Below are 20,792 nucleotides of genomic sequence, written 5' to 3' on the forward strand. Positions count from 1 at the left end.
GAATACTACCTAGCTGTAATCTGCACTTTTTAATGCTAATCTGATTAGCATTAGAAGACAGAAAATCTTTCTCTGCCAAACCTGGTTTCTAATGTCATGTGTATTGTGAGAACTAAAATTCCACATGCTGCCTGGACGTCTTTGAGCCTCACAGGACCCCAAAGGCCTAACCGTTAATTCCCCCGCTCCTGACAGATATGCCCCCCTCCCCAACAGGAAAGGCTCTAATCCAGGTGGTTTCTCTATCAGCCGGACCAGCATTCCATCCAGTCCTCAATCTAATGGGTCTCCCCTAAACCTCTTAGCCCAAGAATTATTCAAACAAGACAATCGCATGCTCCCATGGGAACCAGGGAGCAGCTCACCCTCTTCCTACCACAAAGCCTACCTCCCACGGCCCCCTCTGGTTTACTCTGCTCCCTAGTGCAATCCACGTGTGGTTTTGCATGGTGTCCTTCCCTGGGCCCTGAGCATATGTGACTAACAAACTTCTGTCAACCATCTGGCCAGTGCTGGGGGTCATATGTTTGGCTATCTTGTATTATTTAGGACAGAGTATCCCTCCCTCATCAATGGGGTAAGTAGGAGGTGATCAGAACACTGGGTTTGCTACAAAAACTATTTGTTAGAGAAGCCACAGAATTATCTTCTTCATTACACTTCTGTCTTCCACTTTCCAGAAAAAAGATCCCTTCTCTAATTTTTCCAAAATAATTCAACAATTATAAAACAGGTTATTTCTCTGTATGTTACAACTTATGACTACTATGTTGCCCTAATTTACCAATTTTATATACTTTAGAATCTGTATACAATGTAGAATGTCGGTATATTAGCTAATTATCTAAATGCACAGGGTTCAAGAAACTTCTTCTGTAAAGGACTAGTTACTATTTTAGGCTTTGCAGGCTCGTTATGGACTGAACTGTGTTCCTCCAATTTTGTATGTTAAAGCCTGCTGTGGTCTGAATATTAGTGTCCCACCCAAAGTTCCTATGTTGAAATCCTCACCTCCAAAGTGATGGCATGAGGAGGTGGAGCCTTGGGAAGGTGGTTAGGGCATGAAGACAGAGCCCTCATAAATAGGATGAGTGCCTTCATAAAACAGGCCCCAGAGAGAGTGCTTCTTGTCCCTTCCACCACATGAGGACACTGCGGGAAGGCAGCACCTTGATCTTGGGCTTTCCAGCCCCCAGAACTTGGAGAAATAAATTTCTGTTGTTTATGAGCCACCCAGTGGATGGTGTATCTGTTATAGCAGCCTGAACAGGTTAAAACAAAGCCCTAAACCCAGTGTGACCGGATTTGAAGACAGGGCCTTTAAACGGATAATTAAGGTTAGTTGAAGTCATAAGGATGGGGCCCTCATCCAACAGAACTGATGTCCATATAAGAAGAGGAAGAGATACTAAGAATGCGCACTGAGGAAAGGCCATGTGAAGACACGGCGAGGAGGTGGCCACCTACACACCAAGGAGAGAGGCCTTAGGAAAAACCAAACCTGCCAGCACCTTGATCCCAGAATTGCAGCCTCTAGAACTGTGAGAAAGTAAATTTCTGTCGTTTAAGCCATCCAGCCTGTAGTATTTTGTTATAGCAGCCTAGTAAGCTAACACAGGCTAATAGTTTCTGTCACAACTATTCAACTCTGCCTTTGTAGAGTGAAAGCAGTCATAGACAATATATAAACAAAGGGATGTGACTATGTTCCAAGAAACGTCACAAAAACAGGTATAGGCTACATGGCCAGAGTTTGCTGACCCCTGATCTCCAGTACTTAAAGCTATGTCTATATAGTGGGCATCAGACTCGAAGTGTGAGCCTCACCTTCTCATACGTCACATCACTTATAGATCCAACAGACGTTATTTCTACACGTTTTCTAGAAACTCACTATGATGTATAAAAAGACTTAACTTTCACGTATGACTCCATGGTGTTAAAAATGTTATTTATAAGTTTCCCCTCAGTGTTTTAAAATTTTTAGTAAGAGATAATATTACAGTAAAACATTTCATACATTTTTTACGTTCTTAGTTCTTGTTATGATGAGCCTATTAATATTGAATACATGACATGTGAAATAGTTCCCACAATTACATTCATAGGATTTTCTTGTTTATTAATTTATTGATGTTGAGGAATGCCTGTGTTTATGCTGAAATATTTCCCACATTAAATACATTTATTGAATTTCTCTCCAGTCTGAATTTCTTTGTAACTGGCACATTATAAAGGTTTCTTTCTCTTATGAATCCTTTGATGTTGAAGAAGGTATGCATTCACAGTGAAGACCTTTCCACATTCCTTACATTGATAAGGTTTTTCTCCAGTATGCATCTTCTGGTGTTGAGTCAGATGTGCACTCTGACCAAAGGTTTTCCCACACTCATTACACTTGTAGGGTTTTTCTTCAGTATGAGTTCTCTGATGTTGATTAAGGTGTGTACTTCTGCTGAAAGATTTGTCACATTTTTTGCATTTATAAGGTTTCTCTCCAGTATGACTTCTCTGGTGTTGAGTGAGGTGTGTATTCCATCAAAAAGCTTTCCCACAGTCACTACATTCAAAGGGTTTTTCTCCAGTATGGATCCTCTTATGTTGAATAAGGGATGACTTATGACTATAGGCTTTGCCACATTCAGTACATTCATAGGGCTTCTCTCCAGAATGTGTTCTCAGGTGTAAAGTAAGCTGGATGCTCTGGGTAAAGGCTTTCCCACATTCTTTACATTCGAATGGTTTTTCTCCAGTATGAATCCTTTTGTGTTGTTTCAGGGATGAGCTATGACTATAGGTTTTACCACATTCGGTACATTCATAAGGTTTCTCTCCAGAATGAGTTCTTAGATGTAGAGTAAGTTGAATGTTCTGAATAAAGGCCTTGCCACATTGATTACATTTATATGGTTTCTCCCGAGTATGAGTTTTCCAATGCAGAGTTAAATGTGAACTTTGGCTAAAGGCCTTCCCACACTGATTACATTCATAAGGTTTCTCTCCTGTGTGAATCCTCTGATGCTGTGTGAGGCATGTACTTTGGCTGAAGGCTTTCCCACACTCACTACACTCAGAGCGTTTTTCTCTGGTATGAGTTCTCTGATGTAGAATAAGAGATGAGTCCCAGCTGAACGACTTCCCACATATATTACGCTCATATGGTTGCTCTCCTGTGTGACATCTTTCATGCTGTATAAGGTGTGTTCCCCTGCTGAAAGATATCCCAAAATTTTTACATTTGAAGGGCTTTCCCCTAGCACCAACCTTCTGACACCTAACAACATACAAATTTGTTCCAGTATGAGTACTCTGGTGTTGAGTGACATCCAAGCCACAGCTGAAGCATTTCCCACATTTAGCACATTCGTATGGTGTTTCACTTGTGTAGATTCTCTGATGATTGCTTAGATCTAGGTTATGTGACAAGCTACTGTCATTGCACTCCTTTTTATGCATTATTTTCCCTGAAGTTATTTTGTGTTGAGTAACAAAGTTTGATTGCTGTCTAAATTCTTTCTCAAGTCCATTATCTTCATGAATACTCTCCTGAGTCAGGCTCTTCTTTTGGGTAAATGCCATTTGCCCTAGATGGCTCTCTAAACAGCCAAGAGATTCTGGGCCTTCTCTGGTGGAGTAACAGATTCCATTCTGTTTACCTCTGTTGATTATCACACCCTGGGAAAAGTCTTTAGAAATTAATTGCTTCAGATTTGTCTCTTCAGTTCCAGATCTGTTCTCTTGGCCTGAAATAAATTTTAAAATGGAGGATATTTGACCATTTAGACAGATAGAAAGTGTGAGCTAGTCAAAACCACATATAATATGTTACTATTACTTTTATTCTTTGATTCCCCAAACAGAGACATGTTTTGAGGGCTTTGACTGATGTCAAATATGTCATGTAAGCCAAGAACCACTGTGCACAGGAGCAGGAAGAAGTGAACAGGGACACACAAGTGGTTACAGGGTGCTGATAAGTGAAGCAAATGAGGACTATCTTTCTGGAATGACTGAAGGGTGAAAACCAGGACCTTGAGAATGGATGAGGAGTAGTGATGAGGGGAATCAGGATAAGAACCAGTGAAGGAAAAGCAGATCTGGGTGTAACTGGAATCACTGTGTGCCTGGGTCACTGGGAAATGTCAGCACTAATCTCTCAGCCTCCAACCTCTTTTGCCTGTTTGTCCATCTTGTAAGCTGCCACAGCTGACTCCCCTGAAACACCAATTCACCAGGTCTGTAAGGATGGTCCCATTCCACCCATTCTCCTGCTGCCATCAGAGGCAACCTACCACCACTTTTGAGTCAGGTACAGGGTCACTGAGTTGGGAAGTGACGAGCAGAAAGGGCACAGGCAGAGTCTACCGCAGGCGAGGGCACATGAGAAGACAAGGAGCAGAGGAGCTGAGTGAACTGGAGAGCAACTGTGGGACATCTGCTGAGGCCGAATGCAGCACGGGGTGACAGTGCAGGTTCTGGCAGGTGATGGCGTGGCTATGAGGACATTCCTAGTAGACTTGCCTAACAGCAACACTGAAGGTGGATTAAGAGAAGAGAGAAGGAATGGAGAAATCCCAGCCACAGCTTGTGATGGCTTGGGTTGACACGGGGCAGCAGTGTCTGGGTGATTCAATCAGAACCAGGAGACAGGGTCTGCAGGGGGTGAGGGGCGGGAGGCATCAGGTCACTAAAGGGTTTCTGCGCTGAATTTGAAGGGACAGCTGAGGGTGGAGGGATGAGAGCTGAGGGGAGGCAGGGCAGGGCTGCAGTGCCGGGTGGACAGAGGGCCGGGTGCAGACAGTGAGCTTTCAGTATGGGTGGCTCTTAGGTCTGCAAGTGTCAGAAGGAACAGAGAAGAGCAAAGGGGGACAGGGACAGAAGATGGAGGAAGGCAAATGTCTGAGGTGTGGTGTCAGGAAACCAAGGAGGAGAGGGCATGAGGAGGCAAGAGCTGCAAGAACTTCTGGAAACAGGGATAGAAAGCCTCTCCAGACCTGACTAGACAACAGATGTGCACCCAGGACAGCTGGGGAGAGGCTGGCGGTGCAGGAACTACAAGGGGACGAGAAGAAAGGGTGGCAAAAGGGGCATGACAGTCCAATGAGGGGCTTTTCTCGAGAAGGCAGAATGGCTGGCAGCCGGGGAAGGGAGTGCACCCAGGAGGAGGGAAGAAGAAAGCACAGCTGGGGAGGGCCTGGGCCCAGGTGGGAGAGGAGCAGAGTGCAGGAGGTGGCTCCTGCACGGGGACTGTTCCCATGCAGCCCTGCATCACATGGGAAGGCTCTGTGGCAGCACTTCTAGAAACCACCAGCTCGCTGGACAGCCTTGTGCATGAGCCCCCAGAACTGCTTCCCGCCTGCTCACCTGGAGAGGGGTCCCTAGGGATGTCCATCCATGGTGATCCGCCCTGCTCCAACTGGGCTTGGAATCCTGGTGTCCTGCTCGGGAAAGACAAGAGGCGTAGGTTTTGGGGCTCATGACAGGTGTGACCCCAGGGCCCTGCCTCCATTCTCCTGCCTTCAGGACCTTTGCAGTATGAATACGGGTTGGGGGGCCACCTCAGCCTCCCACTCCTGACCACACAAAGGACAAGCAGCAGAAACACCCTGAGTCCTTTGTCCTCTGAACACTGACGCGCGATTCCATGGGTCAGAGGCCTTGGGACTTCAGGATTCAGGGTTTATACAGAGAAGAGAAAGTGACTCCTCCTTCTTCAGCCCCTATGGGCAGAGAAGGTGCACACAGGCCCCCAAAGACTGGGAGGCAAACGTGCGTTTGCAAGTCTAAAACCTCCTCCCAAGTGTTTGTTGCATCTTTTAAAATGATGCACATTTTCAGGGGGCGGAGCAAAATGGTGGGGTGAGCTGACCCAGGATTCTCTCCCCTCCAAAATACAACAAAAGATTGGAAGAACTGAATTTCAGAGAATAAACATAATGCCAGCTCATTAGAGGCTTACAATACCAAGAAGGCAGAGATCATAAACCTTGCTTACACCCTCGGAGGTGCTGGAACGGTAGGAGAGAACATCGCTCCCTCCCCTAGAGTCTGCGATCACTGCGGCGCAGGTCGGGAAGGAGCAGGGGAGGGGCCGCGCGACCGGGGGATCATCCAGGACTCCTGCCGCTGGTTCAGTGGAGACCCGCTGACGGAGGAAAGCTTCCGTCGGCAGGGACCCCATAAATCAAGGGCCTTGGGAGACCAGAGAACAGAACTGATCTGAACCCAGACCAGCGGCGTGTGAGTAACAGCTCCTCCCCCCCCCCCCCCAGAGAAGCCAGTGGGCGCCGCCATCTTGCCCCAAGGCAGAGAGCTCATAACACGCCGCTCTCGACCCCCATCTAGTGGCGACAGGCTGTAACTGCAACAGAATTCTACCACCATGCGAAAAAACTGCTCCTCTACCATCCAGCAATTTATAAAAGCCCCAGACCAGAAGGAAAACAATAAAAGCATAGAATTAAGTCCTGAGGACTTGGAGTTAGGTAAACTAAGTGATAATGAGTTCAGAGCAGCTATAATCAAAAACCTCAATAAGGTAGAGAGAAAGATAGAGAAACAAGCCGAGTTCTGGAGTTACTTCACAAAAGAGACTGAAATCATAAAGAAGAATCAAACAGAATTACTTGAGATGAAAAACACAATGGACCAGATAAAACAGAATACAGATTCCCTGAATGCCCGTGTAGACAACATAGAGGAGAAAATTAGCATAATCGAAGATAGACAGGCTGAATGGCGCCAGACAGAGGAAGAGAACTGAGAATTAAAAAAAATGAGGAAAATCTCCGAGAGATAATGGATTCAATGAGGAGTAAGAACATAAGGATCATAGGAATTCCCGAGAATATGGAAAGGGAAAATGGAGCAGAAAGTGTGCTTAGCGAAATTATTGAAGAGAACTTCCCAAATCTAGGGATCGACGGAGAAATGTGTGTAGAGGAGGGTTTTAGATCTCCTAGATTTGTCAATGTAAAAAGACCTACTGCAAGGCACATAGTAGTAAAGTTGGCAAAAAGGAAAGATAAGGAAAGAATACTCAGGGAAGTAAGAAAAAAAAAGAGAATAACCTATAAAGGAGCCCCTATCAGACTGTCAGTGGATTTCTCTACAGAAACCCTACAAGCTAGGAGAGAATGGAGTGACATATTCAAAGCTTTAAAGGATAAAAATCTTCAGCCAAGAATACTCTATCCAGCAAGAATTTCCTTCAGATATGAGGGAGAAATTAAATCTTTTCCAGACAAACAAAAGTTAAGGAAATTTGTAACTAAAAGCCCTCCATTACAAGAAATCCTCAAGAAGGCTCTCATACCTGAAAAAAGTAAAAAGGGAGAAAGGGGACACAATCCACAGACTAGGGAGACTGATGGATAGAACCAGAACAGGATAGCAAATATTCAACTATAACATTAGGGTAAAGGTAAGGAAACTACCAAAACAAGGATGATCTTAGCACTCTAACTACCAATTAATAAGACGGGTTGGAATAAAAAATGAAAATAATTATTTAGGAGGGGAAGAGCAAAGCGTCTAACTCAGTATTCGTCAAGTAAGTAAGAGACCACCAGAGAATAGACTATATTATACATGAGATTCTAAATACAAACTTCAAGGTAGACACTAAAATAAAGTACAGAACAGAGTCATAAATCATAAATAAGGAAAAATCTAAGAAACACAGCATAAGAAATTGCAGTATTAAATGGGTAGTCTAAAGCAAATAGGAAAAGAAACGCAGGAAAACAAGATAATGAGCGACAGATTAACAGCACTAAGTCCACATGCATCAATAATCACTCTCAATGTGAACGGATTGAACTCTCCAATAAAAAGACACAGAGTGGCAAAATGGATTAAAGAACATGATCCAACAATTTGTTGCCTCCAGGAAACACACCTCAGCCCCAAGGACAAACACAGACTCAGGGTGAAGGGGTGGAGGACAATACTTCAAGCAAATAGCAAGGAAAAAAAGGCAGGTGTTGCAATTCTTATATCAGAACAAGTGGATTTCAAAATAAGACAGGTAAAGAGAGACACAGAGGGACAATATATAATGATCAAAGGGACACTTCATCAAGAAGAAATAACGCTTATAAATATCTATGCACCCAACAGAGGAGCGCCAAGATTCATAAAGCAGCTATTAACAGACCTAAAGGAAGATGTTAAAAACAACACAGTAATAGTAGGGGACCTCAACACCCCACTCACATCAATTGACAGATCATCCAGACAGAAAATCAACAAGGAAATAGTGGAGCTAAATGAAAAACTAAAACAATTGGACTTAATAGACATATATAGATCACTCCACCCTGAAGGAGCTGAATACACATTCTTCTCAAGTGCACATGGAACATTCTCAAGGATAGACCATATGTTGGGAAACAAGGCAAGACTCTACAAATTTAAAAAAAATTGACATAACAACAAGCATCTTCGCCGATCATAATGCTATAAGGCTAGAAATTAATTACAAGAAAAAGCTGAGAAAGGCACAAAGATGTGGAGACTAAACAACACGCTACTGAACAAGCAATGGGTCACTGAAGAAATTAAAGAAGAAATAAAAAAATACCTGGAAACAAATGAAAATGATAACATGACATACCAACTCATATGGGATACAGCAAAAGCTGTATTAAGAGGAAAATTCATCGCAATACAGGCACATCTTAACAAACAAGAAAAATCCCAAATAAGCAATCTTAAACTACACCTAACTGCACCAGAGAAAAAAGAACAAATAAAACCCAAAGTCAGCAGAAGGAGAGAAACAATAAAAGTCAGAGCAGAAATAAATACTATTGAAACGAAAAAGGCAGTAGAAAGGATCAATGAAACAAAGAGCTTGTTCTTTGAGAAGATAAATAAAATTGACAAACCCCTAGCCAGACTTACAAAGAAAAAAAGGGAGAAAGCTCAAATAAACAAAATCAGAAATGAGCGAGGAGAAATAACAACAGACTCTGCAGAAATACAACGGATTATAAGAGAATACTACAAAAAACTATATGCCAACAGAATGGATAACCTAGAGGAAATGGATAAATTCTTGGACTCCTACAACCTCCCAAAGCTCACTCAAGAAGAGGCAGACAATTCGAACAGACCAATCACAAGGAAAGAGATTGAAACAGCAATCAAAAACATCCCAAAGAATAAACCCCAGGACCAGATGTCTTTCCTGGGGAATTCTACCAAACTTTCAGAGAAGATTTAATACCTATCCTTTCCAAGCTATTCCAAAAAATAAGGGAGGATGGAACACTTCCTAACACATTCTATGAGGCCAAAATCACGCTGATACCAAAACCTGACAAGGACACCATGAAAAAAGAGAACTACAGGCCAATATCACTGATGAACATAGATGCAAAAATTCTAAACAAAATTTTGGCAACCAGAATTCAGCAATTTATCTAAAGGATCATACATCATGATCAGGTGGGATTCATACCAGGAACACAGGGATGGTTCAACATCCACAAATCAATCAATGTGATACACCACATCAACAAACTGAGGAATAAAAACCACATGATCATCTCAATAGATGCAGAGAAGGCATTTGACAAGATCCAACAGCCATTTATGATAAAAACTCTGAACAAAATGGGCATAGAAGGAAACTACCTCAACATAATAAAAGCCATATATGACAAAGCCATAGCCAACATCATACTCAATGGGCAAAAACTGAACGCCATCCCCCTGAAAACAGGAACGGGACAAGGATGCCCTCTATCACCACTCTTATTTAACATAATACTGGAGGTCCTGGCCAGAGCAATCAGGCAAGAAAAAGGAATAAAAGGAATCCAAATAGGGAAGGAAGAAGTGAAACTCTCACTATTTGCAGACGACATGATCTTATATATAGAAAACCCCAAAGAATCCATTGGAAAACTCTTAGAAGTAATCAACAACTACAACAAAGTTGCAGGGTACAAAATCAGTTTGCATAAATCAGTAGAATTTCTATATTCTAATAACGAACTAACAGAAAAAGAACTCAAGAACACAATACCATTCACAATCGCAACAAAAAGAATAAAATACCTCTGGGTAAATTTAACTAAGGAAGTGAAGGACCTATATAATGAAAATTACAAGGCCTTTCTGAGAGAATTGGATGACGACATAAGGAGATGGAAAGACATTCCATGGACATGGTTTGGAAGAATAAACATAGTTAAAATGTCCGTTCTACCTAAAGCAATCTACAGATTCAACGCCATCCCAATAAAAATCCCAATGGCATTCTTTACAGAATTAGAACAAAGAATCCTAAAATTCATATGGGGCAACAAAAGACCCCGAATTTCTAAAGCAATCCTGAGAAAAAAGAACAAAACGGGAGGCAGCACAATCCCTGCCTTCAAAACATACTACAAAGCTACAGTAATCAAAACAGCATGGTACTGGTACAAAAACAGGTGCACAGATCAATGGAACAGAATTGAAAGCCCAGAAATAAAACCATATATCTATGGACAGCTTATCTTTGACAAAGGAGCTGAGGGCATACAATGGAGAAAAGAAAGTCTTTTCAACAAATGGTGCTGGGAAAACTGGAAAGCCACATGTGAAAGAATGAAAATTGACCATTTTTTTCACCATTCACAAAAATAAACTCAAAATGGATCAAAGACCTAAATGTGAGACCTGAAACCATAAGGCTTCTAGAAGAAAACGTAGGCAGTACACTCTTTGACATCAGTATTAAAAGGATCTTTTCGGGCACCATGTCTTCTCAGAGAAGGGAAACAATAGAAAGAATAAACAAATGGGACTTCATCACACTAAAGAGCTTCTTCATGACAAATGAAAACAGGATTGAAACAAAAAACAATCCACTAACTGGGAAAAAATATTTGCAAGTCATATATCTGACAAAGGGTTAATCTCCATAATATATAAAGAACTCTCGCAACTCAACAACAAAACATCAAACAACCCGATCAAAAAATGGGCTGGAGACATGAACAGACATTTCTCCAAAGAAGATACACTGATGGCCAATAGGCACATGAAAAGATGCTCATCATCGCTGATCATCAGGGAAATGCAAATCAAAACTACACTAAGATATCACCTTCCACCCATTAGAATGACAAAAATATCTAAAACTAATAGTAACAAATGTTGGAGAGGTTGTGGAGAAAAAGGAACCCTCATGCACTGCTGGTGGGAATGAACTGGTGCAGCCACTATGGAAAACAGTATGGAGATTCCGCAAAAAATTAAAAATAGAACTACCATACGATCCAGCCATCCCACTACTGGGTATCTATCCAAAGAGCTTGAAGTCAGCAATCCCAAAAGTCCTATGTACCCCAATGTTCATTGCAGCATTATTTACAATCACCAAGACATGGAAGCAACCTAAGTGCCCATCAACAGATGAATGGATAAAGAAGATGTGATATATATATACAATGGAATACTACTCAGCTGTAAAACAGAACAAAATCATTCCATTTGCAATAACATGGATGGACCTTGAGGGAATTATGTTAAGTGAAATAAGCCGGCTAGAGAAAGATAATCTGTGTATGACTCCACTCATATGAAGAATTTAAAAATGTGGACTAAGTGAACAGTTTAGTGGACACCAGGGGAAAGGTGGGGTGGGGGGTGGGCACAAAGGGTGAAGTGGTGCACCTACAACACGAATGACAAACATTAATGTACAACTGAAATTTCACAAGATTGTAACCTATCATTAACTCAATAAAAAAATTTTACTCATCATATGCTGGATCTTGAGCTATTTATTTAATATCCTGTGACATTTGATTATCTTACAGGCTCTTCGTTCAGTGAAGTGTGAGCAGACATTCTGACAACTAATGTGCACCTGCCACATTAGGGCAACACGGGGATTCATTTGCTCCTGGAGGTTGATTTCTGTCCTAGAATTTGCTCCAGCATCCACGTGTTGCTCCTGTCTGTTGTCCCCTACCCACATTATACTGCAAACTCTGAGAGTTCATGACTCTGTCATGTTTTTATTCCACTTTGTATCCCATGCCTGAAAAATACTCCCTAAGAGAATAAGTGAAGATGGATCTGTTATATTTTTATGCGCATTGTGTACAGATTTAAAATCTTAATTGCACACCTAGTCTGGCCAAAAATTGTGCTCTTCACTCTGGTTGAGAGGAGATTCCATGTCATTGGGTCACAAGTTCTCTGACCTCATTTGAGTCTGTGTGACTGTTTTGTCTAACAGATGGGGAAGCGGAAGCACAGGGAGATGACACCTCCAGACTTCCGTGCAGCTGAAAGGCGGAAAGAGGACTCAACGTCAAAGGCCTCCTAACAGCTGCAAACATGTTATTTTAACCAGTGGTTCTCAGACTGGGGTAATTGTGCCCCCCCCAGGGCATTTTGGTAATGTCAGGAGGTGTTTTGTGTACCGTGAGTTGGAGAGTAGGATGCTACTGGCGTCTGATGTGTGCGGCACAAAGAGTGTTTCTAAACACCCTACAATGCACCGAACAGTTCTCTGCACCAGGAATGGCCCAGCCATATTGTCTGTAGTGCTGAGGTTCAGAAACCCTGTTTTTAACTAAATCACTTCCATGAAGTGATTGAAATGGGACTAAGAAATCATCCATCAAGACGTGGGGGGAAATTTTTGGAAAGAAACTAAAGAGATTCATACACATACAATCTCAACGTGAACCTTCAGCAGGAGACAGGAAAGAAGAACCTTCTCTGATGGGGACATATTGAAAGCAGACCCAGCATGGGGAGGCTCTGGGGAGTTTTGATCTCACTTCCCCATGGGTCTGGAGCACTGTTGGCTTATAGCCGCTGTCATAAGACTGACAGTAGTAGTCTGCCTGGTCCTCAGGCTGCAGCCCAGAGATGGTCAGGTAGGCAGCATTGGAGGAGCTGTTGATGGAGCCAGAGAACCGATCAGGAACCCCAGAGGGTGTTTCGTCATCATTATAGATCACAGTGGTGGGGGTACTGCCCGGGCGCTGCTGGTACCAGTGCACATATTTGCTTCCAATGTTGCCGCTGCTGCCGGTGCAGGAAATGGTGGCCTTCTGTCCCAGCGACTCAGACACAGAGCGGGGCTGTGTCAGCACAAACTCAGCCCAAGACCCTGCAAGGAGTAATTGACACAGTGATCACTGAGGACAAGACAGACTCCATTCCCAGGGAGGAGGGAGAGGTCATCATCCCAGATGACATCCAGATGCCATCCCAGAAGACCCTGCAGCCAGCCAACTGTGCAGTACGCAAAGAGGATGAGTGGAGCCCAGACCATGGTGGAGACACCTCCAGGCTCTGCTTCCTAAGCCCTACAGCCAGGCCTGAGCCCACTACCCCTTCTGATGTGTCACCCTGATTCTCAGGTGGGAGGTCTCCATGCAAATCTTCCCCTTTCTGGAGGCTGCACATGCCCCTCCTTCAACCTTAGCCAAGCCTGCATCTATTCAAAAGAGCGTGTAGGACAGGGGAGGGCTTCACCCCAAGGATTTCACAGGAACACTTGCAAGATGGAGGGCAGAGAGGAGCTCACAGCTGAGGAACTGGGGAGCACCAGCGCCCTCTGGTGGATATAGAAGACATGACGACCTGGGCTGGAGCCGGCGCTCAGGGCTCCTGCCCTCCCAGTTCCACACCCCCCTCACAGTTGCATCCTTTTCAGATTGGCTTCCTTCACTTGGAAATACGCATAGAAGGTTCCTCCGTGTCGTTTTGTGGCCGGATAATATTTATTTTTATCGCTAAATCATGTTCCATTGTATAGGTGTACTGGCATTTATCACTTCACCTTTTGAAGGACATATTGGTTGCTTTCAAGTTTTGGCAATCATGAATAAAGCAGCTGTAAACATCTATGAGATATTCTTGTGTCCACCCAAGGAACTCATTTAGGTAAATACCTAGGAGTGTGATTTCTGTATCATATAAGAGTTTGTTTCGCTGTAAGAAACTGCCAACTTGTCTTAAAAGTGGCTGACATTTTGCATTCCCACCAGCAAGAATGAGGGTTCCTGCCACCCCACATCCTGGGCAGCATCTACTGTTGTCATGTGTTAGGTCTCAGCCATTCTAATAGGGTCTGCTTGTCTCTCATTGTTTAAACTTGTAATACCCCAATGACCTGTTAGGTTGAGCATCTTTTCACATGTCTGTTTCCCATTTGTGTGTCTTCCTTCGTAATGGGTTGGTTCAGATCTTCTCAATGGAGAGGAATTATCAGAACCTGGGAATCCAGGAGTTCCAGAAAGTTCTAAAATCAGGTAAAAGAGAAACACAGTTTCTCTATGCTTTCAGAGCTCAGGGAATTATCAGTAAAGCCCAGTCTGGTACAGTGGACATACAAGTGTCTGGGCTTGGGGTCACCTGGTTCTCTCAGGTCACATATGCTGCATTTCCACCCTTCTCGTCACCGCTAACAACTGTGGAGGCAATTTTGCTTCTGGAAGCAAAGCGATTCCATTTGCAAGGGAGACCGATATCTTCTAAAGGAGGCATTTTCCCTGACCCCATAAAACAGACTGGGTCAAGAGCATGAAGGCCTGCAGTTTTAGTAGCAGAAGTGACAGTAGAAGCCCAAACCTGAGCTGGTGTTACTCACAGGCAGGGACAGGGGAGTGACGGGTCAGACAGGGGAGTGAAGTGAAGCAGATTTTTTACCACATTTTCCAGTGGAACAGGAGCTCGTAGTGGCATTGGGATTGTGTTCAGCTCCATAGCAATGATAATCAGCCTGGTCCTCAGGCTGCAGCACAGGTGGTGAAAGCGGTTCTGTTAACAAACAGAACCTGGAGAATCAGGTTCAAGCTCTTGGCAGGTCAATGACCTCCGTCCTAGGTCACACACAGAGGGGTTCTGCATGGGAGTCCTTGGTACCGTTGCCATGGTGACCCCCAATGTCTGTGCTGCTCCCTGTGCAGGAGAAGGTGACCTTGGGATCTGAGGTTCATCAAGAGCTTTACAGGAATGGGCCGGCCTAGTGGCATAGCAGTTAAGTGCACACGTTCCGCTTCAGCGGCCCAGGGTTTGCAGGTTCGGACCCCAGGTGCGGACATGGCACCACTTGGCATGCCATGCTGTGGTAGGCGTCCCATGTATAAAGTAGAGGAAGATGGGCATGGATGTTAGCTCAGGGCCAGTCTTCCTCAGCAAAAAGAGGAGGATTAGCAGCAGGTGTTAGCTCAGGGCTAGTTTTCCTCAAAAAAAAAAAAAAAAGAAAAGAAAAGAAAAAGAGCTTCACAGGGAGAGTCACACATGCACATAATGGGGATTTCTGCCTCTGATGTCCCACAGCCCCATGTCACACCTCAGATTCTTCGAAAGCTCCAATGGGGTGTGATAGGAGAGGAGGACAGAGGTCAGTGCCTGTGAGCTGAGGAAAAAACACTCATGGGAGTCCACATGAGTCCTGAATGGTATCAGCTATAAGAAGGTCTTATCCCTCGACCCACTTCACTCGCCTGCCCTGGAGCAGGCTCGGCATTTTCCCAGCAACTGCGGAGCATCCTCATCCTCTCATGGCCTATGAAGAGGTTTCTGGGCCTCAGGCCCCAAACTTCCCCTTTGAGTCATCCCCCCTCCCTGATTTACAACTGAAGGTCCAGGTTCCCAGCACGGGTTCCAGGCCAGCTCTGTGCCGGGAATTCCTCCTGGGCTAGATCCTCACTCATCTTGTTAGCTCTGGCTGCTGCCCCCTTGTGAGCGCACTGAGGCTCTGCATCTGCCAGATTCAATTCTCTGGTTGAAACACACCACAGGTCCCTGATCCAGAGGTCAGGATGCAGAAGATTCTGGAGAGGCCCTGAGTCTGGGGCTCTGAGGATAATAGAATGATTACTGAGGAAAGTCAATAGACACTATGAATGAGAGGTATGCCACGTGCATGTATTGTGGCTGAAGGAGTCCCCTGGGGATAACTGGTTAGAGACTCTCTGTCACAGAGGTTAAGAGTTTAGAGCTGGTGTCAGGAGGGAGAGCTCAGCCAGCTCAGCTCTTGCAGGATGTGACCTCTAGCTAGAGGGATCTGATAAAATACAGGACACACTGTTAATCTAGAAACTCGAATAATCAATATTGCATAGGGCATCCTTATAGCAAAATATTCCATGTTGTTTATCTGAATTCAAATTTAACTGACCTCTGGTTTTGTTGCTCTATCTAATAGCGCACCCCCAGGTCATGTGCACACCCTCTCCATGCTGGTGCGCTGCCTGGGAAGTAAGAGTGGAGTTGTTCTCAGAAATAAATAAGGTCACACACTTAAAGACATAAAAAAACAAAACAAAGCAACTTGCAGTCAATGAAAAACATTTCTCTGGGTGCACATATATCAGCATCATTGGCCTCTTCTACTGAGAAACCAGTGGCCCACGAGAAAGGATGCAGAGGGGGCATACTTTTATAAATTGATTTGGCATTGTGATTATGCATTACTCATTCTAAGCCAGAAATAATAAAGCATTCTACTCACTACTGGGGAAGATGAGAAAATAACAACACAAATGCTGGCAGGGCTGAGCATCCAGCAGGCACAGAAGCCACAGTCCCTAGAGGATGAGAAGCTTCAAGCAGCCCAAGAAATAGTATTAGTACCTTATAGAATCCTGAGTGGATTCTATTAATCTCTATACCAGCGCAGGTGGAGACTATGCATTTACAATGTCACTTAATAACAGAGGAAGGGCCCACGATGGGAAAGCCCCTCTGTCCCCAAAGTTCATAGCGCATCCTCCATGTGTTTGAGCGCAACTCAGCTACAATCTTCAAGAATCTCAAAAGCAGTGCACTGAGTGAAAGAACTGGGTCATACAAGGGTGACACTGTGTGACTCCATTTATGCATCTGAGAAAACGCAAACCCACCACAATGAGAGGAAGCACATCCGTTGCTGCCTGAGGAGGAAATGACGGGATGGGGTGAGAGAGGGATCCCAAGGGGCCTGAGGAGACTGTGCCAGGGCGGAAATGTTCACTCTCTCGATTGTGCTGATGTTTTCAAAGGGGTATAAATTGTCAAAAGGTATCAAATTATGCATTTCAAATATGGACCCTTTATTATATGTCCAGTCCATATTAATTAGAAGAGCTATAAATAAAACAAATAAGGTGTTGGCTTGACTTCTGGCTTCTGGTCCATGATGTTAGGAGCCTGGAAGTCTCCGCTCCATCCCCAAACACTAAACAGCTGAACAAACTGAAAAGGCTCCAGCTGTTCTTAGGTTCCTAAGAGCAGTGAGGTCATAGGGCAAATTGCTGCCCCCAGATTGGGGAGGCTCACAGGTGAACGCAGAGAATCACAACTGAGCCCCCGAGGGGACCAGAGCTGGGGCAGGGAAGCCTGACCTGTAACGGACAATCTGCAGGAGGCCCAGTGTGGACAAGTGTGGACCCTCAGAGAGTTAAAACTCCAGGAGGACCTGGTCACAGGGGCACAAACTTTTGTGAGTTTTGCCTCCAGCAGCTGGACCTGCTTCTTACAGTGAATGTCTGAGAAAAAATATTGTGCTTCTGACAGAGGAAAGAAAAAAGGAACAATTTTGAAATATGCTAGAGCATTCTGTTCTTAAAAAGTCTGCTCTAAGGAGAAACTATTTTACCAGAACCTGATGTGCTAAGGTTTGATCAGGGACACACCTACCTGTGGGGACTCCAGCCCACTTCAGCCATCCCGCCCTGCCTACGTGGAGGACGCAGAGCACACGTGACGTTCTCTAAGCACATGGATGTGATCTCTTCTGATGCCTCTGGGAAGGAATTGGGTCCAAAGTTACCAGAAATGAAAGGAGAACGAACATTTATTGAGTATCCACTAAACGTCGTTTATTAAAATGTCACCCCGTCAGATCCTCTCAACGCTGCATTTATAAACACTGTACATCTTTTTCAGAGAATACATTTAGTGAGATATTAATTCTTTCAAGGTCAAACAATTCTAGTTTTCATTTCTTCGAAATTATCTAATTTTGAAGTTTGATATTTCACGTACTACTCCTTCAATTATATACTCTAAGCATTTTGTGATCACCAGAAATTGCCCAGTTTTTTTTTTTTTTGATTGTGGTAAGAACCCTTACCGTATGGTCGGCCCAGTTAACCAAGTCATAAGCGCACGCTGCAGTACTGGGAACTCTGGGCACAGGGCTGTGAGCAGCTCTCTAGAACTTACTCATCTCGCACGACTGAAACTTTGTGCCTGTCGGACAGCAGCTCCCTCTTTCCTCTTCCCCCAGCTCCTGGCAATCACCATTCTCCTCTGTTTCTGTGAGTTTGACATTTTTTTCTTCTTTTTTGGTTTGGGGGGGTATTTTTTCAGTTTCAATAGGGCATCACTGCCAAATAAACGTGTTAGCTATTTACAATGACATGATTTGATACATTGCGAAAGGATTCCCCTCATCAGGATAAATAACACATCCGTCACCACACAGGTTTCTCTTTTCTTCTCTTTCTCTCTTTTTCTTGCGAGCATATTTAAGTTCTCTCTTCACAAATTTCAATGACACAGTGCAGTGTTGTCAACTATAGTGAGTTGAACCATTTCAGATAGCTCGCATAAGTGGAATCAGACAATATTTGTCCTTCTGTGACTGGCTTATTTCACTCAGCACAATCCAGCGATCCCACTTTGGGGTATATATCCACCAGAATTGACATCAGAGTCTCAAAGAGACATCTGCATTCTTGTGTTGACTGCAGCCTTGTTCACAAGAGCCAAGATATGGAAACAGCTTAGTGTCCATCGACAGATGAATAGATAAAGATAATGCCAAGAAATATTACTCAGCCTGAAAAGAGAAGGGTATTTTGCATATGCAACAACATAAAGACATTTATTTGACAAGCGACTGCAGACTTCTGTTTGGGCCAAATGGAGTGAGCCCCATGCAGCCTCTCTCTCTCAGATGACAAATGAAACTCTGGCCAGAGAACAAATAATTGCCATCTGATTTTCTAAATTCACCAAGTGAACAACTCCCAGTAACTTGAATCCTGATACTGACCAGGTCTGAGACAGGTTCTGTTGCGGTTTTTACATAAAACAATATTTATATATTACAAATGCTTTAAAAATATACGCAAAATAAATTTGAAAATATGCACCAAAATACGGGCAGAGCTTAATAAATGGTTATAAGGCAGTCCCCCTATTGACCACCACCAAGGTCATTGCCGTCCTCTGTGACATTTGTTCAGTCTTAGTTGTACAGGAGACTGCAAATTAGTACTTCCTGTGTCCCTATGTTAATGTCTTTCTAGGCATTTCATTGTGTGGAGTTCGTCAATGTCTCTGGAATGAATCATGAGAAGAATATTATTTATCGTATTCTATAAAGAATGACACTGAAATGAGTCTGACCGAGTTGGTGTGAACATTATGCAGCATTTTCAATGCCCTTTTCCCTCAGCAGTGCTATCTGGGGCAGAAGGAATGGGCAGAGCAGCTGAGGGGATTTGGGATTAGAGAGGAGCAGGAGGAAGACAAAACTTCTCCAGTAATCTTTGCAATTTAACCACCACATTGGCGTTCTCACAGCGTGAAATCAAATATGATTTTATGTTCATTCCAGGATTGCTAGCACATCGTTTCATAAAATGTGCAGGGTTATTGTTTCCTTTCCCGTCATCTGTATTTGAGAGTCCCAACTCACCTCAGACAAAGGTCCATACTGACTTATTCTGTGTCTTCTATTAAACAAAGGATTCTTTAATACAGTGCAGAAAAATATGTACTTTGATGAGCACAAAATTTGAAGAGAAGGAGCATCTAAAACTTAAGAGGAAAAGGAAGAATTAGAAAAAATAATTGAATTATCTGAAAAAACACAAATAATATCAGCTTTCATAAGTCACTGTAAAATATAGAAATAAATGACTAATGACATACTACTTATAAATAGCCACTAAAATTAGGACATTTTTAGAGCTAACACATTTATTATATATTCCATCACAAATAAGTTGGGAGGCCATAGTAATGAGCCAGGACCCCTGACCTCTGCAGGGAGCCCTGACCCAACCCCAGAAACTGTCTCAGACACTCTCAAGCCATCATGGGTCAGAATCATTCCTTCCTATAGGGAAGGTGTGGAGCCAGTGGTGAATGGAGGGATTGGGAAGCTGGATATGGGAGAAAAGCCCGGGGCTCAGGGGCCCTTCACAGAGCAGGAAAGTGCGGGGAGGAGCTCCCCCTGGAGGCTGTTGGGTGATGCTGCTTGACCCAGGTCAGAGCTTTCCCTGGACTGTGCTGTTTACCTCTGAAGGACCCCGCTGATGCACACTGTCCACCATGGGCTGGAGGATCAATGAGTCCCGTTTCAGTGGGTCCAGTAACTTCATTTTCCTCTCCCGCAGTGTGCCAAGTCTCCACCGCTAGAAGCTCACAAGCTCTCTCTGCGCTTGGGTTGTCCGGCGTGTGGCTCAGTGCGTCTTCATATCTGCTGTCCCCCAATTCTGTGTTCACCATCGCCCAGAGATTTCAGTCATCTAGTCTCAGCCCAGATCCCCCCTGGGGTCAAGGTGAATGTTTCTGCATATAACGCGGATGTACTTGCACCTATGCTCTGCTCAAGTGATACCGTTCCTGATGGTTTGGGTTTCATTATTTTCCTAGAATCAGAAAATGAAATTGCCCTACATCCTCTCTTCTTTTTCTCTCTCTCTATATGTAACATATAATATACAACATATATAATAGGCAACATGTAACACATAATATGCAATATATAGCATTTCATACATTATAATGCATTTTACATACGAAGTTCTCTCCATATAATACAT

At 43.7% G+C, this 20,792-nt stretch overlaps 1 protein-coding gene across 1 annotated transcript; it reads right to left on the reverse strand.

The window, feature by feature from the left end:
* Positions 1-2,229: 2,229 nt before the first annotated feature.
* LOC123287765 (zinc finger protein 883-like) lies at positions 2,230-20,475 on the reverse strand. The gene is given in 5 exon segments (XM_070516817.1): positions 2,230-3,189; positions 12,795-13,129; positions 14,674-14,784; positions 14,890-14,952; positions 20,394-20,475. Coding segments are annotated over 5 exon segments (1,551 nt in total).
* Between the last annotated feature and the right edge of the window lie 317 nt (positions 20,476-20,792).

The sequence above is a fragment of the Equus asinus genome, chromosome 8 (genome assembly GCF_041296235.1).
Source record: "Equus asinus isolate D_3611 breed Donkey chromosome 8, EquAss-T2T_v2, whole genome shotgun sequence".
In the NCBI taxonomy this organism is placed as follows: Eukaryota; Metazoa; Chordata; class Mammalia; order Perissodactyla; family Equidae; genus Equus; species Equus asinus.